This window comes from Buteo buteo, chromosome 16, assembly GCF_964188355.1.
Source record: "Buteo buteo chromosome 16, bButBut1.hap1.1, whole genome shotgun sequence".
Taxonomy (NCBI): Eukaryota; Metazoa; Chordata; class Aves; order Accipitriformes; family Accipitridae; genus Buteo; species Buteo buteo.
The window spans coordinates 21,258,579-21,285,010 of record NC_134186.1 but is presented as its reverse complement, the minus strand read 5'-3'; the positions used below and the strand labels follow the sequence as shown (position 1 = coordinate 21,285,010).

The window sequence follows — 26,432 nt, the reverse complement described above, 5'->3', positions numbered from 1 at the left end:
TGAATACCCAGGAGAAAGGAAAAGTTTAACTAAATACTGTCCCCGACTAGAGACGGTCGCAATTTACTAATCCACATGCTTAAGTTAGACACACGGGGAGAGCAGTAGTACAGTCCCCCTCCTGACCGAGAGACCTTTGCGCATTTAGGAGTCAGTGATGCACTTCACGGTGAACGGGAGCGTGCCCAGGCAGCGCTGGGCAGCCCGACGCCACGCGTACAGCAGCCCATCAGGCTTTCAATGCTCACAGCTCCTCGGGCTCGGACAGGCTCCCGCTCAGCACCGGCGACCGTGCCACCCGCTTGGCCCTGCCTGTGTCTGCCAGCACAGCGACAAGTTCTCATGGGAGCGTCCTTTAGGAATAGAGTTATTTCCTTGCAAGGAAATCCTATAATAGCTCAGACGACCAAAAGGGAGAGCTTCTCTCCATGGACAGGAGCTGCTCTGCTCTGCGCAGCACACCGCAGGAAAATCCATCCAGGCTCCTTCCATTGCAGCACAAAGGGATGTAAGATTTACTATCTATAACCCTCTTCTTATTCTGTCCTATTAAAGTGGTTATCTTATTAAGCCATTTGTTGTTGGTCTTTTCTTACTGAGATCCAGAAAGAGCCCTGCACCCTCTTGCTTCCTCCTCACCCCAGTGCAGAACACCTCCCTTTCTGAAACACCCATACAGACCAACTTCTGTCCTCAGTGTTGTGAAAGCTGTGGCCAACATCATTACCCTTAGAACAGTTAAGAGTGGTTCTCGAGAAGATAAGATGTTTGCTTGCATTCAATACTATCTATATTGTGGCCAAAAGCCATGTTACTGCTCTGCTTTATATTGGTCTTTCATTATGAAAGAAGAATATTGAGTAACCTTTTCAAGAAACCAGTCAATTATCCCTGACCTCCAGTGTAAGGGCCTGATCCCAAAGGTCCAACATGCCTGCTGGAACACCATAGTTGCGGCAACATTAATGCTGCATTCACATATTCTCCAAAATTTAGTTAGCATATAAAAATAATAGATACAAGTGTTACATAGGTATTTACTGCCAGAACCCAAATTCATAACTTCCTCTCCTCTTCTCTTCTTTTTCCAGATTTTCCCTTTTTAGATATGTCAAATAAAATATAGAAAGAAAGTGGCAAATGCATGTCAAAAAAAAAAAACCTCTAATGAGACTGAAAATAAATCATCATCAAGTTTTCCTGTTTAAAATAAAGCCACAAGAACAACTTGAGTAAGAAAATGCTGCTCTTCAACAGACCTGAAGAGGAATGGATCAACACTCACCCTCTCTATCCCTGTGTTTTCTTTACCAGAGATTACATCAGTCCACATCTGCTCATCGAGTGTATTAGCTAGAGAGCATGGATGTGAAACAGAACCTGCCAAATGAGGGTACCTGGACTTTTCAGATTCTTGTAATACAAAAGCTGAACTTTCTGTCCAAGTGAATCCTCAAAAACACACTAGTATTAATTCATTTATTCTATTATTTCAGTTACTGTGTCTACACTTCCTACTTCAAGAATAACTAGCAGAAAGCATATTCTTGATGCAATTAATTGACTATTTTTAACCAATACTGACTTCTCAATGGACTCTAGCTTATCTGATTATATGTTAACCAGAACTAAAGCTAAATCTAAAAGGAATAAAATTTTTCATCAGTCCACAAGGGGACTTGTGGATTTATTTTACTTGCAAGCAGATCCCATGTGATCTATCACTTAATTAAAAATGTTTTCTAGATCTAACTACCTTTCAAAGAAGGCCATGACTACAGAAACACTAGTCATATCCATAATTTAAAAAGCATTAAATTACCAGAAATCAAAAAAGGGGTTTCTTTCGGGTGTTTGGGGTTTTTTAATTCTTGTTTAGTTGAAGGTTCTGTAACCTTTTAAGGTTCAAAGAAAAGGGACTACATCCTCCTCATCAAAGGCTACTTTCTTAGCATCCTTTTACAAATTTCATCAAGCTATAAGCCATAAAACCATGAAACATTTTTATTCCTTCTTTTGGTTAGGAAATAGTAACATGTAGCTGTAAGCAGCTGAGTGGAAATACATTAGCAGAGCGTTCCTACAGTTCACATTATAATTGAGCTCTTATATATTTACTCATATGAACTGTAGCACTGAGTGAGACCATCAATAAGAGTTAATTATATAAAGGTTCTACTAGACAGTATGATACCACTTTTCAGACTCATTTTTGTCGCTGATGATTCTGCTTCTTGAACTACGTAAAAAAATGCTTTAGAGGTAATAAGATTTACTTTCTTCACTGGCTTTAAGGTTTGTTAAGCCTGATTCAGGTTTTATATACAGTCCTGAATATTAGCTAGACTCTTATCATTTTTTTTGTTTCCTGGACAAGCTACTTACAGTGACATTTATCACATCATCATTCCACCTTGCAGAAAATGATCTCTATTGTTTACACATTTACAAATACTCAAATGATATAAAGATTATTCTTTTTGTTACTTATTGACTGTAGGTGCATAAAGTACAGGACCAACTCTTAACTTGTCTGGCTCCCATTAGCATGTTAATAGAAATAACAAACTTCTTGGAATGAGTAAGTATCTGGAATGAGTAAGACACCCCATCCTCAGGAGATTCTATTCTGATATCAAGCATTCATCTTCATTAAGGATTGGGATGCTTCAGCATATGAGGGGAGGATACTAGGAACAGTGCCTCAGAAAAGAACAGCGCAATGGTTGTCCAGGTTAATGTAGGAACACTCTTTTCGGCATATTCCCTTTTTCTAAACAATAATCCACCAAGGAATGTAAAGGTCAACACTTCTGCTCTTTATCCGAGAATAACTCCAGCTATTACAGAGCAAGGCGGTTTTGTGCCTCCAACTACAGTTATAGTGCAGTTTAGGGAACACGCTTTAGCAGTAAAAGAAAGACATCACAGGTGATGATTTGGTTATTGGACCATCCTTTACTTGCAAGGTAAAACTAAAGTGTTCATTTGATTTTTTTATGCCTGGGACATCAATTTCCTTCTTTCACACCACGCCTTCATGTGTATCTGTGAGATTAAAACTTGAACAATAAAAACAGTGTCAACTAACAGGCAAACATTAAGGGAAAGTGTCATAAATAATACCCCACAGAACAGGAAAAAACTCGCCAGACCTCAGAAGTCAGAAAAGATGGCTTCATACTCAGCATGCTGACTCCACCAATTTTCCTTGGACTCTCTTCAACATTCAGGTCCATGGTCAAATTCTGACTTACAGTTGCATAGATATATGCAGAACTTCAGCTAGAAAGGAGCTCGGTGTGGCATGATAGCTATGGCTCCCCTTGGTTGCAGGAAGGTCCTTTGACAGTTCTTCATATGTTTATCCACAAGATCAGAGAGCTGTCTTTAAGGTATGAAAAGCTAGACAAAATTGTGGCATCCAAAGGGGAGATAAAAAACACTGACTACAGAGACAGGACTTTAAATCCATGTGAGCAGTCAATAACAAAAGATTCCCACAGACTTGGGAATTCAACAATTCTCCTCAAGCTCAATTCACTCTCAGGACTGAATTATTCAGTAAACTTTTTTTTTTTCCCAGTAGTGTTTGCAAAAGCTGTCAAGGAAGAGATTGTCAAATTAGAATTAAAGTCAAGTCAGAAGAGAAGATGTGTTTTCCTCCCTTTTTCTCTAGTTTTGAGGAAACTTTCTTAAGATAGATGAAAATAGCAGATGACAAGCTACGGCACCAAGAATCCTCTCTATTAACAACATGGGGGGTATGAAGATCAAGAAAAAAAAATGGTTATCTGCTATAAAGAGGTCATGAAAGTGATTCATCATCTTGAAATGTTACACTGTTCACAGTCTTCTGGGCAGTATCTTCTGCTCTGAGCTTGCATCTGTGTCCCTTCCCTAGGCAGTACAGCTTTGTCCAATGACAACATGGGAAAACAAACAAACAAACACCCCTACACACACACATTCTCCCCCAGATCCCACTCCTACAGTAGACTTAAAGTAGCTGTCTTGCTTTTTCTCATAACCTTCATTCAAACAACTAATTCATTATCTAGACCCCTTCAACTCACTTCATAAAACATAGCTGAGCCCCAGTTGTATCAGGACATTGGCTGTCAGCTCTAATATGGCTTCAAGAGATGCTTGACAGTATCTAAGAGATTTTACATACTTTTCTTCTACTCAGTGCAGGATAGACATTTTGCTCTTCCTTCAGGACCTGCTGTGAGAAAGCAACCTACCTACCTACCATCACTCAGAAGACTCCAAAATGACATTTTACTAATTCTGACATAGAAACAGCTTACAGGCCTCCTGCAGAAGAAAGAACAAAGCTTTGTACTATCCCGTGTTTAACACTGGGTTTGTGCATTATGTTTTACAAATCTGAACAGATGTTAATAAATGACATGTGATTCCACATAAAAAACCTTAAGGTTTTATAAATACCATCATGAAAATACACCACCATCCCTTCTCATGTTCCTTCATCACAGTATTTAATACCAATCTCAGAATCTTTAAACGTCTCCATATTATTAGCTGTACCCATGAACAGCTATCAAAGTTTTATAAGACATTCTCAAAATGATGGTATCACCTTCTCTTTAGTTAACACTGACCTGTTTCTGTATGACCTCTAGCACTCAATGATGAGTAAAAAGCCCAAATGGGGGCATACCTATTTTCTAACTACCCTCCCCCTAAAAGCATTCCTAAAACCTTCTGTGAAGAATAACTAAACATCTCAAGAATGAAGCTGCTCAGAAAAGCACCACCTCACAAAAACTCAGCAGTAGTTACCAACGTTCCTATTTCTTATATGTTCACCTAAGCATTTTCTATGTCTCAGTAGCATAAAAAGATACATCCATTAAGAACGAAAGGTAAAGAGTATATGCATATATGAGGGAGAGTGAGGCAGAAAGTCTGGCACAGCCAGTAGCAGAAAGATTTGATAGATGTATCAATCTTTGATTCTACAGTGGCATTTCCCTTCTCCAGTCTGGACTTCAGGTGACTGCCTTTAGTGCAATGGCATCCTTCAACCACAGCCATGTCCTCTTTGATCTCTGTCTTTTCTTCCTGCTCTTTAATCACAGAAGTTCACCCACTTTGACTTTTTTTTGGGGGGGGGGGAAAAGCAACCAAAAAACCCTTGTGTGTCATGTTGCATGTAGTAAGTTTACTGCTCTTCATGTTTCCTTGATTTCCTGAAATACATATGGCTTCTTTCTTCCCTTTTCTTAAGGAAAAAAGTATTGACATGATAAGCTATATCCACCTATTTGTGGCCAAATGTCATTCAAACAATTATAAATACTTGATACAAATACTTGATGAGTTCTTGTTGCAGCATAACCATAATAAAAATTCTGATGCAAGTTGCCTTACTTTCTTCCAGAAAGGCATTCGTTTCATGAATGACTTAGCTTTGAAGATGATCTCATTGCCAAGCAACCCTTGTGTTACTGCCAGAACACTGGGGAAAAGCTTTATTTCAAGAAAAGAAAGAAGAACGTGTCAATTGATGATGACAGAACTGTTGTAGGTCAAACAGTTAAACTTACTCTGACTCCATGTGTAGCAGGCTTGGGGATTTTTTTTTTTGAGTACACTGTATTGTGCGAGGGCAGCGCTGAGCTAAACAGAAAAAAAATATACTTATGGCGGCGTACAAGTTGTAACTCTCAAGATAAGGTTAACAGGAGTGTCCCACTGCATCATGCAATGCCCTTCTAGGACCAAAGTTAATCAGCACAGCATTCACCCGGGATCTCAAACATAACACGATCCCCTGAATGGGCAAAATCTGGAGCTGACACAAGAGTAACCTCATCACAACTAAGGGTGCCTGCAAGAACAGAAACATGCAATCGATGACAGCAAAATGGCAGATATAATCCAGTTTTCGCAAACAACCACAGGAAGGCAAAGTCGTATTTGCTTTGAGACACAGCAGATTACATTTACTGCCATTATCACCAGAGAGAGACACGGGCATTTGCTTACACCGTGCACTTAGTACGTGCTCAGAGCTTTTGAGAATAGATGCCTTTGTTTACTAGCAGTGATGTCCAAACAATTTCATGGTCTTTCCTTCACCAGACTGAAAAATTTCCAACCCTCGCCACCTGCATTACAAATATCTCAGCAACTTCAAACTGCTGCTATTTAAAAAATGAAGCAAGATATTTTAGTTATAGGAGAAAGATAAAGAAATTACCCCTTCATCACCAGGCTGTCCAGAGTTCACTTTGCAGCAAGCTAGAATCCAAGGCTAGCGATGGGCTTGTGGTCTCACAGGATAAAAAACCACACTCTAGTAAATGCATTAATATCACTATGCCGTTGATATATTTGTCTGTCCTGGACAGACTACAAGCTATAGAACAGCACAGCCATCTAGGTCAGGGCCAAACTACCAAAATATAGCTAAATAATCTGCCTAAATGAGTCACAATGCACAAATTGTACAGTAGTTCAAAATTTGGTCACACGTGGTCACTGGACTGCTTGGACCGTACTTCACTGATGTCTCTGTCAGTGGTCTTTGACAGCTCCTCTGTCTTTCCTCCTCTTTATTACATATTGCCAACATTGGCCAGGACTTGATTTTGTGTTACAAATGGAAAAGTTTCTACCTCTAGAGAGCTTACGTATGTATAAATAATTCACTAGCCCTCTTGAAGCTGGTTTTCCCCAAAAGGGATTCTGGTATCTCTGGTTCTACCAAGTTCTTTAAATTTTACCCCTTCTTCACTGAAGTAGGAAGAGCAGCAGCACTGCTAAAGCCTGGTCTTTAGTTTCAGAGAGCGAGCTGTGATTGACAGGACCTCTTCAGAATTGTCTCTCTTCCCCCCCACCCTGGCCCTGCATGTTTGGAGAAACAAGCCAATCGTGTTGGTATTTCCAGCACCAAGATAAATATCTGTGCAGCATTTATTGAGACTAGCAGGCAGTTTCCCCATGCTTAGATGTGAAAACATATGTCATAAAAATCTCTGGGCTTCAAAAATACGACCTCAACAACTATAACAGCTACACACCATTTTATTATCTGTTATTAATCGCTAATAACAACAAGCCTGCGTGAAAGAGTTGCCTGTTGACTGATGGAATTATACCATATATACCTTATATGATGGCTTATACGATTATGTTTTACAGACACAATTTTTCTATTAAAAGTGAGGAAAAAGAAGTGATACCTTTGAGACATAAGCAAGCCTGCCAAAGCACTAGGAGACAAGAAGTTATACTAGTGAACAACTTTTGCTGTCAACATCCACTCCATTTGCAGAATACATCTTATTTCAACGACATACTTTTTTCCTTAGAAAAGAAAAAAGCTCCCACTAGAAGATGTTGCCGTCTACGCTATTTCTAGAACCGTTATCCCCAGTCTTTAAACAGTAGGCTGAACATCCACACCGGTCTGAACTTTCCAAGCTCGTCATGGCCTCTGATATTTGCTTAAGCTATTATAAAAAGGGAGAGAGAGAAAATAAATTAAGTTAAATGGAGCAGCCCGTTCTCAGCTTTTCCCCTCCTGACACCCACCAGCCTCCCCGCCTACAAACCCAGAAAGCGAAGCGGCACCTTACAAGTCTCCTACTCGTCAGGATAAACACGCTTAATGGCAGACGGCTCCTCAGCCTCCGCACCCCCGGGGAAGGCTCTCCCCTGCCCTCCCTCGAGCTGTGGCCGGTCCCCCGGTGCCGGAGATGTCCCACCGCGGCTCCCGCAGCTCCGACCCATCGCCCCAAACGGGGGCCCGCTGAAGAACGCCCTCCTGCCCCCCGGACAGCCCTGACCCTCTCCCCTCCGCTGGGTTCCCGGCGGGGAGGGCGCGCATCGCTTATAGCGAGTGATTTCAAGACCATCAGCTGAGCGCACGGAATAATTTCTGCACAGGAGCAGGCGGCGAGACGCAAAAGGCACCCGGCATTTAACGAAGTGTTTGTTAACATTAAACGCGGACCAGCCAAGAGGCGGTCTGGGCCTGGCCGGGGAGGGAGGAGGAGGAGGAGGAGGACGAGGAGCTGCCCCCCAGCACCCGCGTTCGGGACCGTCCTTCGCCAGCCCCCACGCCGCTTCTCAAGTTTTCACCCGCGCCCCTTCTCACACACGGCCGCGGGTCTCGCCTCGGGGCGGGGGGGGAACCGGGGCTCCGCGGGCCGGGGCCAGCCCTTCCCCCGGGGGCGGAGAACGGCGCCCAGCCCGGCCCCGTCCGGTCCGGATCGGCCCGGCCCGGCCGGCCGGAGGCAGACCCGGCCCCCCGCCCGCTCCCGCCGCGGGGGAGAGCTGCGCCAGCGCGGCTGGGCGGTCGCGGCGCCGGCCCGGCCCGCCCTCGCGTTCAACTGGTGGGACCCCCCCTTCCTCCTCCTCCTCCGCCCCCGGCAGCGGCGCGCAGGAGGCGGCGGGACGAAGCCGGCCGCGGGGGCGGGAGGTGAGCGGCGGGCGGCCCGGCCCGGCTCGGCTCGGCTCGGCCCGGCCCGGCCCGGCCCGGCCCGGCGGGGCGGGCGCCGCTGGCTGTGAGGATGCGGGCGGCGGCCCGGCGGCGCGGGCGGCTGCAGGCGGGCGGCGGGCAGCGGCGCGGCGCCTGACCGCAGGGCTCCGCTCCGCTCCCGAGGATGCTGGGGGGGCGATGCCCGGCGACAGGGAGGACGAGATTTGCCAGAAAGCGCTGCAGCTGCTGGCCGACCTGTGCTCCGTCGGGGCGGTGGAGAACGAGAACTGCCGGGATTTCATCTACTACCTGCGGGACAGAGCCCGGCCCCGCCTTACGGACTCAGGTACGGCCGACCGCCCTTAAGGTGTGCGGGCTGGGGCGCGGGCACCGGCGGCCTCCCCCGGCCCCGGGCTGCGGGAGAAGGGCGAGCACCCCCGGGCGTCCCTCAGAGGCCGGGTGCCGCGGGGAGAGGCCTGCCGGGGCGCCGGGGGCTGCCCGGGGTGGGGGGCGAGGGAAGAAGCGGGGGGGGGGCGGCCCCCAGGTAGGCCGGGGCTGGGGAGATTTGCCCCGGTCTGGCCGGGGGAGGACGCTCGTCCGGGCTGGGCTGCCCCCGGGGTTTGGCAGGTCTCCCCCCCCAACCCTCGCTGCCGGCCCGGAGCCGGGTGGGTGGGTGGGTGGGTGGGTGTCCGCTGCCCGAGTGCCGGCAGCGCGGGCGGGCTGGCGGGGAACTTTCCGCCTCGGCTCCTCCCGGCCCCGGAGCGGGACCGGAGCTTCCCCGCCCGGCGCTGTCTCCTCGGTAGCCTGCTGCAGTGTCACAAGCCCGGGGGGACGGTTCTCGTTCTCCTCTGGGCCTCCCCGGCGCTCCGGGTCTGATCGTAAAGACGAGGGAGGGGGTCCTTGCTGAGTTTCAACGCAGCAGGATTTCAGCTAACTTTCCGGATCTGCGTTTCACAAGCTACGAAGGCTGTTTCTTGCGTTTCTGTAGCAGGTTGTGGGGCTTGTAGGTCAGACAAGGTGCACACCGAGTGGTTTTGTGTGTGTGTGTGTGTCTGGATTATGGTCGCCTTTCCGTATCTCGGCATAACACTCTGACTTTAAAACTTTAACTTGAGCTTTTTAATAAGGAAGCTGAGCTCCAGCTGCGCAAAAATGCTGAAAGATTGATGATGCTCGGTACATCTCTGGCCGTAAGGGAAAGGCAAATTGCAATTTGAAGTGGGAGTTTATTATATTTATTTTTACGCTATCGAGTTGAGTTTGCTCAGTCAGAGGAGAAATTTAGAGAGTTAAAAGAGAAGCTGATAAACGTTTGCAGTACTGGAAAGACCTGCTGTTATAGCAGCTGATCATCACAGCACAGTACTAATTCCTTTAATATTCTCTGAAATAAATCAGTTTGTTTAGCATAGGGCAGTCTAATGACACTCTGAAATATTTTTCTGTAATTTGGTGAGTCTGAAGTAACACTCAGAACGCAACTTACCGACAAATACTTGGATATGCTAAAAGACCTGGAGGAAACAGGTAAAACTGAGAGAAGAATTTCAGGGGAAAAAAGGATCTGCTCTCACAATAATTGAATAAGGAATTTTCTGACATTCAGTTCACTTGTATCCAAAGATATTTGCATCCATTCTGGCTTTTCACTCACTTAAAAGTATTCAAATTAAAGTGATTCATGCAATGTTTGATAAGGTTTCTTTAAAGCTAGGCAAATTTAATTGTTTTGTTCATATAGGCAGATTTAATTGCTTTGTTCATATAAGCAGTAATTTTTGTGACAGACACCTGTGATTTTCTGTAATTTTCAATTTACCAGGGGATCAATCACATATTTGTATATCAGGTGATGATTCCAAAAATGTCTACTTAAATCAGTGCTCACTTTGAATACTAACTTACTGGAAATGCATATGGAGACTTTAGCCTCAGCTACTTGGATAACAGCTTTTCAGATTTCTTTCAGAAGCTACCTGCTTTTTTTCCATCAGCCTCAGGCAAAAAGAGTACCTAGCGTCTGTTTGAGAGCATTTTTAAAATATGGTGTGCTCGGTAAAAATTTATCACCTCTAACTAAAGATAAAAAAAAATAAAATCTATATTTATTTCTACGTGTTTTGCTTAAACCATTATTATACAACAGCCTTCCGGTATTGTTGCAAACCTGCTCAATTACACAGAGCAGCAGTCCCTAACCTTCGCCAGCCAATGTGCAGCAACAGTCAGCAATTATACTGCAGGCAGCATCTTCCTATTTGCCTCAATTTTAACATTTTTATTTTTCGCAGCTGCAGCCAGTCTCAGAGGGTCTAGCAGGCAACATGTTATCCGTAAGCCCTGACTTGGAAACCACTTCTGTAGGGTAGCAATGGCAGGAATTTATTAATTACCTTTTCCTATATTTCTTTGATGAAAATACATATATTGTCCCAGTACACTGGCTGCCCATGTAGTTTGTCTAGCTGGTCCTTGGATGTGATGGTATGGGCTGTAAGAAGACAGCGTACATGACCTCCAAAAAGAAGTAATGCGATTCACAGTCAGAGGGTGATAGCTTGACCAAAACCAGCTTGATTTACGTAGTGAGTTTCATTGACTTAGCAATGGCAAAATGGCATTAAAAAGCCCCAACAGCTGATCCATTCACTTTCCAGCCACTAGTGGTCTAAACATAGGGGTGTGAAGAAAACCTATACTGAAAGACAGCAGCATCTTCTTAGCCTTAGCAGAATTAGGCAAAAGATGAAGGTAGGTATCTTTGTTATAACTTCTTTTCCTCTCCCCCTCTGTGAAGGTGATGTGCATTAGCCAGACCGAGCAACTGCCTCTTAGACCAGCCAAAAGAGCTGTCTAAAAACGCATACAACTTTGTTACAGCTGAGAAAAGTGCAGCTAGAAAACATACGTGATTAGCTTTTGTACAGGAATGAAAGCATTTCCCTGTGCTTATAGAAGTTTTGCAATAAAGTGGCTGCTTGCCTAAACCCAATGGATATGGATGATTTTACAGCACGTTTGGTTTGAGCCATTCGTGTACGTTGGCTCTGTTACAGGAGGGGGGGGGCTGTACAGGTGCAGTAGTTATTGGAAAAATCAAACCCTAATTGAGGGAGGGAGGGAGCTGAGGGGCTGCTGAGCCTGATACCAGGGTTTGTCTACAAGCTCAGCCTCCCGGCACCCCTCAGTCCCAGCACCGAGCCGCCGGATCCCTGGAGATCCGCTTCTTTCGTGCCTGACATTTGCTGCAGGTGGCCGTGCGGTTCCCCACCGCCTGAGTATTTGTGTGTGACTCAGAGCGGGAGGGCAGGAGGGGACTGGATGCTTGTGGTATGCACAGCATCTTTATTTTTCATGTAACTCGCCCTATTAGGGGGAGTACTGTACAGTGCTCAGAGCATAAGTTTAAGGGCTAATGAGTTCTGGGTTTAACGCGCTGGTCTGCTGGATTTAAAGGGTGACATGGGTGAGTCAGATTTTAAAGGTTTTCAGGAAACTAAAAATGTAAATTAGGCATTTGGTGAAAAATCTTCAATTAGTTCAGTAAGAGCTGTATGTCAGAGCACCCTTGAAAATCCCAACAGGCATCCTTAAGCATTTAGATACCTTAATAAGCTGGGTCTTTCTCTGTTCCATTGCTCCATTCCCTATTTGTAAAATGTTGATAATATTTTATATTATCATAGAAGGGTTTTATGAGGGTAAAATGCTAAGTCCGAGCACACCAAGTATGTAATACATTTGTAAGGGAGAGTCATATGGACCTCTTGGAGATATTCAGGTGAAAACCGTGTTAGTCATATGGGCGTTTGAAAACAATCACTCAAGATCACGTAGTATCACCCCATGACACCAGATAAAGCAAATATCGTAGATGAGAAATGGAAGTTGCTTGACTAGAAAAATTATAGTAATGCATAAGAAAACGAAAACCACCAAAAAACCCAAACACAAAAACCCATGAAGGCAGAAAATCTCTAATGGAGAGACTGACCAATAAAAGAGGCATTAAGACCAGAAAAAGTTGCGTGTCCTTGTGGACCATTTCTGTAATAGATTTACCTTGCAGCTTCTTAATTGAAAAACTTGGTGTGGCATGAATCAAGGCTGCCAGAAAGCGTGTATATGTTTTTGTACATGTGACTGGACTTTTTAAAGGACGGACACTTTGGGGGGGAGTGGGAATCAAGAGGAAGAGTTACATGGTTTTGATTTAGGATAGTTTAGAGTTTGGCGTAGAAGAGAGGAAGAAAGTCTTTTGGTGGCTGGAGCTAGTGCCCTGTTCTCAATCTACCTGGTACGTGACTGTGCATTACGTTTCCATTGTAGCTGATTTGACTGCTTTAGAGCTACAGTTCAGAAATCAACTGTAAAGCTTCTGCCACTAGTTGTTGTAGTTCTTGGTTGTAGGTGATTCTGGGTCTTTGGGGGATTTTTGTTGTTGTTCTGTAGGGAATCTTTGTTTTTAAAAAAACATCCCAGAGATGGCAGTGGTAGGCTGCCATTGCTCTTTGTAGACCTGATGAATTTCTGCACTGCCTGTTGTTGTAGTGTTTTGACAACTTTGCAGCAACTTGTGCTGCCTGCATACCTTCCAGTGACTGCTAGATATAGCAACAAAGTGCTTAATGCATAGTTACATGTTTGCTGGCATTTGCTGAATATCAGTAAAATTAAGTTATATAAAAGAAGAGTATAAAAGAGTTGCACACTGAGACTGCCTTACACAAAACTTCATCTCCTTAGCAGATTCTACAGATTGAATTTTTTTCCTTTAATTGAAAAGTATGCAAAACTTGGAATAAAAAGTTTTTAAAAAGTCAGAGAAAGCTGTTACGAACCTGAGGACTGGATAAATATGGAGGTAAGGGATATAAAAAAAGCCTAGTCCATTAATTGTAATGAATTTTCATTAATTTTGTAGCGGAAAAATGAATAGAAATAGAAAGTAAAGTTTGCTCTCCTTTTCCATTGGATTGTACGTCTTAAGGATGAGTGAGTAAGGTCTTAAAATGTTCTTAATTATGTGCTTTAAAACTCACTAATAGAGGCTAAAACAAAATACATTCTGAATATTGTGAGTATAACGAGTCAGATTTTAGTACTTGATGGAGGTAAAGATAGTTGACAATCAAGAAACTAAAAAATGTGGGCATGGAAATGTGATGAACATTGAAGACACAGTGTATGAGAACGTGCAGTTATGGTCTTGCAGTAGAATTTAAGAATCTTATTAATTTGTTTTTTCATGTATACTTTCAACTTCAGGAAAGGGAAAAGCACAAAGAAACAAAAAGGCCTAAGTGGCTTCAACGTGGCCTCCCAGCCCACCGGTGGAATGTGAGAGCCGAGGTTTTCTGCAGAAAGTATCATTCCGATAGACTGGTCATTCCCTAGGAAGCTAATACTTGCAATTAAATAGTATCCTAGCAAGCCTCCCTTTAATTCAGAACTGAATTTAAAAACAAAACCTGTCTTCAGAAAGTAGTTTAATTTCTTAAGAGGGTATTTTTAAATTTTTGTAACTCAAATGACTTACTGATTTATCCCCGCCCCCCCAAACTTCTAGGAACATATCAAGCTGCAGAGTTCCATCAAGATGCTAAGTACATCTAGATTTATCTAGATAAATGTAGAAAGCATTTACGAGTTGTAAAGACTGGAAAAAGATTTGAGTGGGTGAAATAACTTTCAATATGTTTTTTATTTTTATTTTACTCATTATGAGCCATTGCTTTCCATATTTTTAATTTTCTTTTCCTCCTGCAAAATGAATATAAAATGCTGCCACTCCTAATTCCTAGTATTCTCTTTGTCATGCTAGTGCAAAACTCTTTGCAAGATAGAGGACAAGTATGAATCGTGTTCGCTGACATGATGTCAAATGAATGAAGAAGTGTGAAGCCCAAGTTCCTTTGCTTTTCAAGAACTAAAGTGCTATTTCAAGAGTTTAAAAATAATACAGTGATGTTATGTATTTTAGACTAAAAATATGTATTCTTTTTCTCTTTTGAAAAGTCTGGAACAAGTTTGCAGGAGGTAAAAATAATTATCTCCTGTTGCTTGTATTCTAAGATGCTCTGCTAGTTTAATTCCCTTTAAAAAAATAGACTCTCAGAGATCTTCCTGTCATTCTGAAAGAGTTTGGTATTGTTTTTTCCTGGGAAGTCTGTTTCAAACAGATAACTAAACTTTGAAACAAAGTGTAGAAAAGAGCAAATTATGGTCAAAAAAAAAAAAAGACTACCTGTGTGCTTAATAAGGGTTTGAAGCTGCCATTAAAGTAAATTAATTTAAATGAAAGTCAATTAAAGATTTTACTTTAATATAACTGCATATAACTTTTTCCTAGAATAGATTTTTCTTCTTTTTACAGGTGATCTAAAGATGCATAGGTGTTTAAGTTACAATTTATACTTCAGAACCAGAAAAAGGGAAGACCGCAAAGATCGTTCTTAGAATAAAACTGATCTTGAGCTTTGAATAGGTTGGAGCATAGTCATGTGAAATACTGTTCCAACATGAAAGGACAGATCCTTGCACTACTAATCACTTAACGTTTTTCAGCAGTGCAGAGCAACTTCTGTGTAGTAGTACTTTCCTCGAACTTGAGCAGACAGACATGAGGAGTGGGTTTTCTGTAGTCCCTCTGACCCAGACTCAGGCCACTGCTGAGCTGTGGCTGCTCTTGGGCGTTGTGCGGAGGAGACCAGGTTTAACCGTATGAGAAAAAGACAAGAGGAAGGTGGCTTCTAGCCCTTCTTGGCCTCTGCATCCATATTCAGTATAGGTGTGGAAAGCAAGAGCTTTCTGGGGCTTCCATTTCCATTTTGGTTTTACTTGTCACTTATATGGGATTTAGACCAAATATCTGTCATTTACAGTGCACTTAGGCACTGAAACTATAGCATAACATTGTGTTATGCTTGTGTTAAATAGACTGATGCCAACTACGCCCCTTTGTATTTAACAAAAAGAAGTATGTTTACTCATATACTATATTCATTGTATATATATAAAAAAATAATATTTATTTACTGAAGTCATTGCAAGCAGATGTGAGAAGTAGTCCTAAAAGTTAGAATAAAATACCATTTGAATCAGAAGTCAGTTATCTCTATAGTCATCCCACAGTTTATGCAAGTCTCTTCCAAATGTGCAGTGAACGTTAAAGCGAATGGTTATTTTGAATTGTAACACAAACATGTATCGTTGAAAATAACCTAAAGAGTAACGATAAAAACATTAACCTTTTAAAAATTAGGTTGGCTAAATAGCATACGGTCTGTCTTATACCTGAATTCTCATCTTAAATGCCAGTTTTGCTGATGAAAAATAGTAGGCTAAATTTAGCCCTTGTACATATGACTGTACTTGCCACTAAAACTTTATCACTGCATTTGTCGTAATTCTTATTTCAATGGGATTTGCACATTCCCCCCAGATAGGGGGAAAAGGGGAAAGAATTTGCTAATTATAATTTCCTAAGAAATATCCATAAGCTTTCCGCAGGCAACAGTTTATATTTGGAGACACTGTACTGTTAACATTTTTGTGTGATCCATACATTTAGTGACCCAAGTACAAATGATCAGCCACATGTCCCCCCAGATAGCTTTCTGGAAATTTCCTTTCCAAGCTAATTTGTGAGAGTTTAATTACACTGACAATTCAGAGACCTAGAAATGTAAGTCCAAAATTATTGCTGTCATAACAGCAGATCTGGTTAAATTCAGTCTTGAGGCTGTGCAGCACTATAGCATCTTTGGTCTGTAATAAGTAGAGGTTGAATATAAACTGCAATTTATGTATTTATGTTTAAAACCACATTTCTAGGTTTTAGTTCTTCCCCCAATGAAAATAATGATCAGTGTTGATTTAGTGCAAAGCTGTACTTAAGAACATTGTATTGTGCATCTTTTGCTATATTTTGTCATTAATTTAAGCTCTTTTGTGGCTTTATTTAGACCAAAGAGATAAAGAGAGATTATTTTGGTCTAAAGCTTTATGTCCCTTTCATATTGTTAACAAAATTTTAGTTCAAGGGATAAGAATTTAGAATAATTAATTACAGATGGAAGGATTTTTCATAAAAATGCTGTCAGTTGCAACTTGTAAAATCTGTAATTCCTAAAGTTCATCATCTTACAAGATAAATCTTTTTTGCATGTTCTGTAGTACTGTTAAGTAGTGAGTACTTGATACATTTATTTGGAGAGTAGAGAAAAAATTCTGTGACATAAAGAAAACGTGATGTGTAACAGCTGGAGGTTTGCACATTTGTTACATTAGCTATTGTAATCACACTGAGTCTTGTGTGTTTTAAGTTGCTCAATATGTTCAGCTGCATTTTTGGGGGATTTTAGTTTGGCTTCCTTTGGCAGACGCACGCTACAGGATTTTATCTTGTATACTTCCTATGGTTAGTTGGAATTCAGAAATACAGTGGATGCAGTCAAAACTGGCATATGTGTCTGTATGTCTTGAGCCGAGTTACAGTTGACGTGTGTCTGCCAAAGATAAATGTTGGAAGAGTCCAAGAATATATAATCTGTCAGAAAAAGCTTTTAGATTATTGATGTAAATCCACCATACTAACAAAAAAAGTCAGGCACTAATGATTTTGGAGTTAAAACTTTCAAAGGGCATGTAAAATAATAAGAATTCAGATTTGAAATAGGATCATTCCTTCCAGTATACTTTCTCACTTTTTTTTTTTTCAAGTTTACACGCACACAGAAAGAAAGCCTTGCTGACTTCCCATGGAAATATGTTTCCTCAGTTTGCTACATTTCCATCAGGAAGTTTGTTCAAAATGTCTTAATTCTATCTTACTGTCTGCAAAACTCCCCAAATGTTTCCTTCCCCCATGTGATGGGCCTTTTCTCTGTGTATACAAAACACTAAATATTTATCTCTTAAAATTTCTTCTTGTAAACCAGTCTTCATCATTCCCACCCAGGTTACTTTGTGTCTGGTTTCTCCATTCGTTTTCTAGATTGTGTGTGTTATATTCCTGTGTTTCAGATGTTTTTTTCATCTGGGTGTTCCCAGTCCATTTCTCAAGCAGCATCTCCTTTTATTTACTGCCCATATTTCTCATATTTTTAGTTCATCTGTGTTTTAATTCTCTGACCTCAACAGTATGGTTTGTTTTCTCCTCACATTTAATGTAATTTCAGAAAGTAATTGTATTGCTGTTTAATCAATCAATATATAATGTTTGACCCATCTTATACACAGATTATCTCGTTGGGCATCTGGCCACATCCATATAGAGTTCTCTTTAGAGCTCCCTTTTAAAACTTTCTACTTACTTTTTAATTTGCAAGAGGTTCATGCCTGTGGAGTTAATGGTTTCGCTAATAAATATTAAGATATTATGAAAGGTGTTTCTCACATCTATCAAGTTATATAAATCAGTAAGAATTATCCTACTGTAATATATAGAAAGGAACGTAGAATGCTAATTAGAAAATGATCAATGAGACCAACATTCTTAGGATCTTCTCTTTCCATTTGGAGCAGATGTTTTACCCATTTAAAAGGGGTTGGTTCCCCCCCCCCCCCCGAGAAGTTAAATGGATAAATTAATACCTAGTTATTCTATCTTTTGGGGGGAAGCCTACCATAAATAGGGTGATCTCAAGTATTCATTATGCTAAGGTCTCTCTGCACAGCATAAAGGAAGAGAGTGTTTCTTGAGTCTGGCTACAGGGAAGTAAAGCAGGTACTGAGTTGGTTCTCGCTGAGTGCCGTTCTATTCCCAGTAGTAGGGCTGATGTAGGATATGTAGCAGTGGCATTATGGCAATTCGTACCTGCTGAAAAGAGCTTTTAGGTCCATTAGCAACCAAATACAAGAGAAAACAGATCTGGTATTGCTTAAAAAAATACAGAAAGCTCTGCAGAGAAAATTCTCTTATCAGTACTATTTTTTAAGCTTTACCAATTTGCTTGGGGTAATACAAGACACAAATCTAAACTAATAGCTCCAATTTTGTTTAATTCTATGATTGTCCTCTCTTCTGCAGTAGATCATGCCATCAGGAAAGGCTCCTGTTTGTGCAGGTGCCACTAAGGCATCCATGGTAATGAAAGTCTAACTTTTCCTCTTTTTTTTTTAAATTGATAAATATTAATGATGATTAATGAGTCAAAAAAAAAATTGGAGACCAGAAATTGGGCTTAGCTGGTAAATAGAAAGGTGAGGGGTTGACCTATTTTTTTTCATTTGATTTGTTTGTTCTAAACTTATAGCTGTCCCACAAAGAAAGAGGGGTGAAACCTCATGGTGCAGCAGGCATGAGCGTGAAGCCTGCTGCTTGTGCTGCTAAGGAGATGGACGTGAGGAACAGAACAGGCGGCCAAGCCTCTGAAGAGGGAGACCTCACTCATGTTCCTAAGGGACCAGAGAGCACCATGCAGATTTGCTGTCGCTCGGAGTTAACTGAGTCAAAGCCTGGGATTTTGAGGACCTGCCTACAGGGACATAGTAGACAGGAAAAGTTGTGGATATACCTTGTTATACCTCTCTTGTAAGAAGTTATATTTCTGTTTTATATTACACTAAAATTTGCCTTTTTTTCTGGATTTAAAAGGCTTTTGAGCTTCTTTGGGGAGTTCACTGTAGAAAAAGATAAAAGCAGATCTGTCCAAATGCTTTGGCTGTCTTGGGGTCCCATCAGATGCTCATTGCTTTTTTGTTTGTTTGTTGGGGGTTTTTTTTGAGGGTTCATAGTTTGGTAAGCATGCGTGAGAATGCATGATTTGACACCGACATTAGGGCTGTGGCTAAGCAGGAAAGAGAAAGCTTGGCCATCGTGGCTTCATCTCGTCAGGGAAACCTGTCACCTCGGCTCTTTCCTATGCAGCAGCATCACTGTTCCTGCCAGCTTCTGTGAAGTGCAGAAGGTGTAACGTTTTTATATCTGCTTTCATTCTCAAGTTAATGTCTTGTTCCTGCCTACCTTATTCATTCTCTACCTGTCTCTTGTTCTGTTGTTGTTATGTTATAAAGAGTGATTTGACTAGTCAAGATGATTTCTTTCATACTGCTGCTATGAGCCAGTGACGATAAAATTGCTAAAAGCAGTGCCCAAAATAGCAGTGCACAGGTATAGGTTTGCCAGAGCGATTTGATAGTAATTACTGTATCTGTCCTTCTGTGGTATAGTGTTACAAGTGAGGCCCAGCGCTGTGAACAAGAACTGCTCTTTCTTCCTGTGGTGTATTTTTCTTCCTTCTTTTCTGTTTTTCTTGGGAGCTGGAAACCAGAACAGACCTTAATAGCAGCAGAACCAGCAACACCTTCAGCCACCTCAACTTTTTTTTTTTTTCCTTCCCAAATTGGGAGGGAGCAATTCTTCACCTTCAAGAACATCTAAAATTCAATCTCAGGATTCACTTCTCATCCTAAAGGCTCTGTGCACCGAGAGAAGAAGGAACAGAAATTTTGTTAAAATGGAAGTCTTGGGATTTGACATTTTCAGTGGTTTGGCTGTTTTACCTACTTTTTTTCTGTACCCCTCTTTATGAAGAAGATTTCCAGTGATAGTTGTTGCCATGGTACTAAGCAGGACAAGGTGTCTACTCCAATCTTAAAACTATGTGTATGGCCGTATCGTGAAAAATTATCTCTTCTGACAAGTCAGGCTTGTTTACGCAGAATTAATACAGCACCACTTCCCTTATTCCAAAGTGGAGAGAGGCTCTTCAGGTCATTCCCTGTGTGTCAAGGCAAATGCGAACTTCAGCAGGGCTGGAAAAGCCTTCGAATTAGCTCTGTCCTTCCACTCCCTCGTTAGCTGTTCATATGAACAACCGCTTCACGCCCTGCCGAGCAGCTGATTGGCCTTGGAGGGAAGTAGCATCTGAAGCAGTATTAATGTTTCATTCAAAATCATGAGAGCCAGGGAGGAGGGGAGGGGAGTTAGGGAATTCAAAGCCCCAAATCACTACTGCCTTTTATTTCACCAGGCCTTTTTCTCTTGAGCAGCATCCCCCATTGTCTCCCACACTGGATTTCCTCTCAGGACAGTCTTGCTGACTTTGTGAGATGTTTTTGCCAAGGGTAAATTTAACAGTGTACAGAGAGGAGTTCAGCCCCCTCTGTCCCCTTTGATTTTCTTTCTCCATCCTCTGTTGCTTCTCCCCAACCCTGATAACAGTATTTAGTATGATGTATGCCGTATAGGAGATGGAGGAGCACAGAAGCTGTGTAGTCCCTCCATCCTCTGCTACTTTCCTTTCTCAAATCATCACTGCTGCATCAAGACCTAGTATGTTTACCATGTAAAAATCCCTTTTTATTTTCTCAGTAAGCAAAACAGATCAGAAAGCTGTAAAATTAGTGCCTTAAAATGGTATCTCAAAGATGTATGAGCAAACGAGATGTGATAAAGCAATCAGTAATGGAGTGTAGTGGAATGCATGACAGCAAGAACAGCCAGCTGCATCAGAGAAATACACAAGTCCTTGGACTCCAACAGTATAAAACCTCCAAAGCTCTAAAAGAGGAGCAATTCTTTCTTTTTCTGTAGCAGTCCCAGCAGTTTGAAACATGGTTGGCAGCCTTCCCAGTGTATTACTGCAATCATATCACCATGATGTTAAAAGAAACATCACCTCCAAGTGGGTATTCACATAAGATCTTGGATTCATTGTAAATAGTATAGCACATGGCAGGGTTATTAAATCTGGAAATGTTGCTAATAAATAAAAGTCATTTGCTTAGAACAGGAGCAGAAAAAATGTTAGATACAGAAGTCTTGCATAACTAGCCCTTCATTAACAAGGGAGGACCCCTTTTACAATGTTTCAGGCAGTACTGTTCACAGTAAATGACAGCAAATAGATGCTAAGTCCTTAAGTACTTCTGAGATAAATATTAATATTGTTGAGTTTAAAAACCCAAATGTTGTTTATTCTTTTACCTAATAGTCTTTGGAAAAAAGAAGGGGGAAAAAAGCAAGCTTTTACAGAGTATTTCCTGACTCAGCAATTGACTGAAAGGAATGGTGCTGACACACTTGGTTCAAGGTAATGGAAGGACTTAGCCCCAGCTAAGGAGGACTGTGAACATACGAAATGGTGTAGGAGATGTCAGGCTGTAGATCCTGTGAATGAAGTATTACTCTACAATACATTAATACAAACTTCTTTGATTCAGGGATGTTGTTCAGAGATAGCTGTATGGTTTAGTTGGCTGGAATAGATTACTAGTTGGGGACTGTGAAAACGAAGGCTCTTAACTGTGCCAGTCACTTGGGGTGTTATCTTGGAGAAATCTCTCAGTGCTGCTTTTTCCCTGACCTTTCAGTTGCCTTTTCAGTACTGATACGCAGTTAAAATTGCAGCTAATCCCCTGTCTATAATCAGTGGAGAAAACAGGGCACGTCTCAAGTGTGATGTCAGTAAAGCACTGAGCAGAAAACTGCCTGAAAAGCAGCCAAGAGAAAACAGCGGGCCCAAGGACTTAGGTGGAAAGTAGTCTTCCCGAATACGGCTCTCCCTGTTTTCATAGTGAACAGGCAACAAGAGCCTGTGCTTTGTTGGGGCCTCTCAGCGCTTTACTCTTATAAATAATAAACAGAATATATTTTCCTCCTGTGTAGGTTAGCAAATGGAAATGTGCCTCTTTTATCAGCAAGGAAGCCATAATTGAGAGGCAGAGATTTGATGGAATACACATTCAAATGGGAATAAATAAAAGCATAAGGAGGATTTCAAAACCTCTATTTCTGTACTAGGCTTAATCTGAATGTTTAGCTATGGAATTTATTCATGATAGCTGTTTGCAAGCTTGGATTTATGTTTTCAGACCTAAATCCCACCACACACTCTAGCCTGCATCTGACTGTGCAACAGTACTAACAGGGTAACTTTTAGTTATCTTTTGCATATCCCAGCATTTTGCCATTTACTGCCCCTTTTTCAGCATAGAAGTTTCAAACATTCCTTTCATGGCCTGTGTTGGATTGCAAATGCACATCTCAGCGTGATACCAGTTGAGACTGACACTAAAAGGACTACTGTAATGGTAATCTTGTTCATGTTATTGTAGTGTAAATGCACAATACAAAGTATGTTTCTCGGAGGGAGAGGCCTTTTTAATGTGCCCCCTTTCTCCAGTTTGCCCCCCCACACACACACACTTGGGATTAAACAGTGTGGGTTTACTGACTCAATTTACTTGTTATTAAGGAGATATATTTGTTTATTAATTTCAGTATACCTCAACATGCATGTTTTGCTCATGTTTAGGAAACTTATAAAACGAGTCACTCACCCCTTACATGAAAGTCCTCTATAGAAATTGTTTAACAGTGAGATAACTCTACTCGACAACCCACTAACAGCCTGACTTTCACAAGTCTGGAAGTTTGGAACATGCAGTTCTTAGAAGTGCATGGTCCTTTTCCCTTCTTCTTCCTCCTTTCCCCCTTCCCTTTTTCTTCCTTTTTGTCAGGTTTTTTTCTTAAGTGAATGTAATCTTATCCTTGAAAGTGGAATGTTTTCTTAACATTCACATTTTAGTCATGCAAAAAATTGTTCCTTTTTACTACATTCATCTGAGTTTCTATAATTTGGGGGCAAAACTCAATCCTGCTGTCATTCAGATTTCAAAAGCTGCTAAACCAAAGCCACTAAATCTGACCTCATGATTTCTGTAGAAATAGTTTCACTCAAAATAATCTCCAAGAGTAAAATTTTCAAAGAAACATACATGAGTGAAACGACTTGTACCCCACTGAAACTGAGTGGAAATTTGATATATATGCCCTTCACGTTTTTTTTAAAATCCAAGCCTTATAGTATGTGGTTGCATAAAATAAGAAATGACTGCTTCTGTTCAATATACTTAACCCAGCATTATAGTGATCCATTTTGAATGATCTCATCTCATTTATTCCATTTTGTCTTACTTGAATAATAAATGTATGCTATAACAAGCATAATTACAAGAATTAACAACTTCTTCCTTAAAAATATAAGAATGTAATCAATTTTCCCCTCAATGCTATGCACTGTCAGCAAAGGTTAGAAATTTACAGTGTGAAAGGCAATCTTCGTTAACTTAGTGAGGCAAATATAGGGTGTTAAATGTCAACCCAATAGTGGGAATAGTGTTAATTTAAAGGAAATAGGATCACAGGCAGTTCCTGAGAGAAGGATGTATACAAGCACCTGATTCTAAAGAGAAGATTTAAAATAACGTTCATGTAATATAGTTTGAGGTATATTTTTTTCATAATATAGTCAAACTATTGGAAGTGTGATTTTTGTTTTGTTTCTTTTAATCTCAATTTCTTTATTTATTTTGGGGGCCATGTGGGACCAGGATAAGCAGTAGAAATTGGTGGGTGCCTTACTCACCTAAGGATGTTGGATGACAAAGAAAAAAGTACCAAGTGTTCAAAAAAATTATCCTAAAATGATTCAGCTGAAATAGCTGAAAAATTAGCAAATCCCCCCAGCGCATTCCAGTTAGCAAGGAAAGTGGGTTGTAGCTGTCTCTGTGGAGCTGAGAAGAAACCCCCATTACTATTTTTAGTTGCATTTTTTTCCGGGGCAAGAATAAAAAATGTAGAGATGAGAAGATGAAAAAACAGTGGCTAGAAATTTACTGTTAGTTTGCTCTGTTACGTATGTTTGGTTTTCCCTTCGAAGTAGCAGAATTCTTGGAAGTTCTTCAAAATCCAAGGAATTCCCCAGATCTGAAAGCAAACCAGCTGAGCAGTTCTTGGGGGAGGAGAGAAGACGTAAAAGCTGTGGCTCAGTGTTCCACACTGTTTTCTTAAGTGTCCCACTTTTGTGGTATTATGGTTTCTGGGAGTGAGGGGCTGCTGCCAACATTTTCTGCTTTACACTCCCCTTGTAATTCCGAGAGGGAGGTAAGGAGAGCAGTCGTTCTCCCCTCGGAACAGGCCTGAGGAAGAGCAGCCATGAGTCCGCAAGAAGGCGTTGCAAAGTTGATGGTCCCTTCTCTACATCCCATTTGTTCATGTACACCCACCTGGAGAGACTAGTGTATAACATGGAGGGTGTATTACTGATTATAATTGAACTAGTCTTAAAAAAACCTGATGCTGTATACCGTGATTATAATTTCTCTCTCTGGTAAGGTTGTTTATCCTCTTTTTCTTATTTATTGCTTGAGTGAACCTAATACATTTGAAATTATGTTTTAGAAGAAGTAAGATACTGTGCAACTGGTGGTATTTCACTGCAGAATAACCCCCGAAGTGATTTGTAATCCCCTGGCACTAACATCATCTAATAGTGAGCCAAATTGAATAATAAGCTCAGCGCTATGAACACAGCTTCATATTCAGCCTCATTCTGTTGTAGTTAGCATTGCCTAGTAATTAATTATTATTCTGTATTTATACTATCAATGACATCCAGAGGCTGGCCTAAACATGCTCGAGCCACTGGCAGCAGCAATATATATACCTGTGGATATTGTGTTCTCCCTCTATAAATGTATGCTGTAGACTGTCTCTTAGATTTGTCAGTAACTCTTCCCTGTAGCTAAATGCAAGAAGACAGTACGTGCTGGACATCAGTCAAAGACGCACACTGACACATAGCTTACTAATTACTATTAATGTTTACAGGATTTGGAATGTCCTAATTGATTTTGGCACTGAAAGTGCAGTCTAGTAAATTGCTTGTCACCTTTGTTTCATCCTAGGACTCATTGAGAATCTCATATGCAATTAACTGTAATTGCTATACTGTATTTATTCTAAAGTGCACAATACATGACTATTTTGTTGTTTGGATCTCAAAATTGGGGAGTTAATTGCTTACAAAAATACAGTTCAAAATAAGGGGATCTTTGTGGTGAGGGATTTTTTTTCAGAGTAGAAAAATACGAAGATTTTGCTGTAGTTCATGTTCCAAACTCCTAGTCCCTCCTGTACTTGAAATCTCACCGACTTCAGGGGGAGTAGCTGGTGCATAAAGACGCAACAGGTAGATGTACATTACCAACTCGTGTGGCACAACGAGAGGAGTTTGATTTGCTGCGTGCCATTCTGGTTATAGGACCGAATGTCCCCGTTGTGCTGCTCCCAGCAGTGAAACTTGAGCCAGTTGCCGGTTCAAGGCACACATCAGGCAAGCCTAGAACACTAACCGCAGGAGGACCCTGCGTCCACATTGCCGAACCCTGGAGTCTGGCTTCAGCCTTGGCTCCTCCAGGAGGAAAACGACTTCAAGCACACCCACCGGCGGTGTGTCTCACTCAGGTGAGTACCGCCAGGCTCCAAGCAGAGATACGAGGCAAAGCTGCAGCAAAAAGAATCCTTCCCTCTCCCTCCTCCGATGCTAAATCCCTAATGTGGACACATCCTCTGTTATTCAGGAAGACTCCAGCTAAAGAAGCTGAAACTAATTGTTGTGCTGCCTGTAAGACAGGGCAATTGTTTTCTGCACGTGGAACTGTACAGTAATTCTTGAAAGGAATATATCTCCTCCACGTAGTCTGGGTTACAAGGTGGAAGAAGCACTGAATTGCTCACACAAATTCATCTGCCAGTTTAGCCTGGCAATATTTTCTATTTAAACAGCCAAAGCTCCAGAATTCACATGGACTGTCCAGAAACCTCAATAAAAGAAACAGCTTTGCCAAGAAGCAGTCTAGGACAGCAAAAATAGTGAAGCGCTTCGTACAGATAAAGGGCAGGAATCTGCAAATTTTCCGTTGCAGGAATGGAGAGCTACACTGTCTGCTGATACCACCCAGGGTTTGGATGTTGGAGCACAGGTCTGTTTTTCAAGTTTAGGCTGACAGCACCAGCTCTTTTCATTTCATAGTGGATTGTTGAAGGAACAGCTAGTCATAAGTTTCCTTGCTGTCCTTGTTAAAGCAGAAGATACTCTTTAGTTCCTCATATTAAGAAACTAGCTGTTCTAATTTTTCTGGAGAAAATAATTTCAGGAGATAAGATACAGATCTAGCTAAA

At 41.4% G+C, this 26,432-nt stretch overlaps 1 protein-coding gene across 3 annotated transcripts in view; it reads left to right on the top strand.

The window, feature by feature from the left end:
• The first annotated feature begins 8,141 nt into the window (after nucleotides 1-8,141).
• Nucleotides 8,142-26,432, top strand: part of SYT9 (synaptotagmin 9) — a 71,995-nt gene continuing 53,704 nt past the window's right edge. For all 3 annotated transcript variants that reach the window (XR_012653184.1, XM_075048175.1, XM_075048174.1), the window contains exon 1: nucleotides 8,142-8,804. Coding sequence is in view for 2 of the 3 variants with exons in the window: in XM_075048175.1 (XP_074904276.1) it covers nucleotides 8,657-8,804 (148 nt within the window). In the remaining variant the exon portion in view is untranslated. The remainder of the gene's footprint in view (nucleotides 8,805-26,432) is intronic.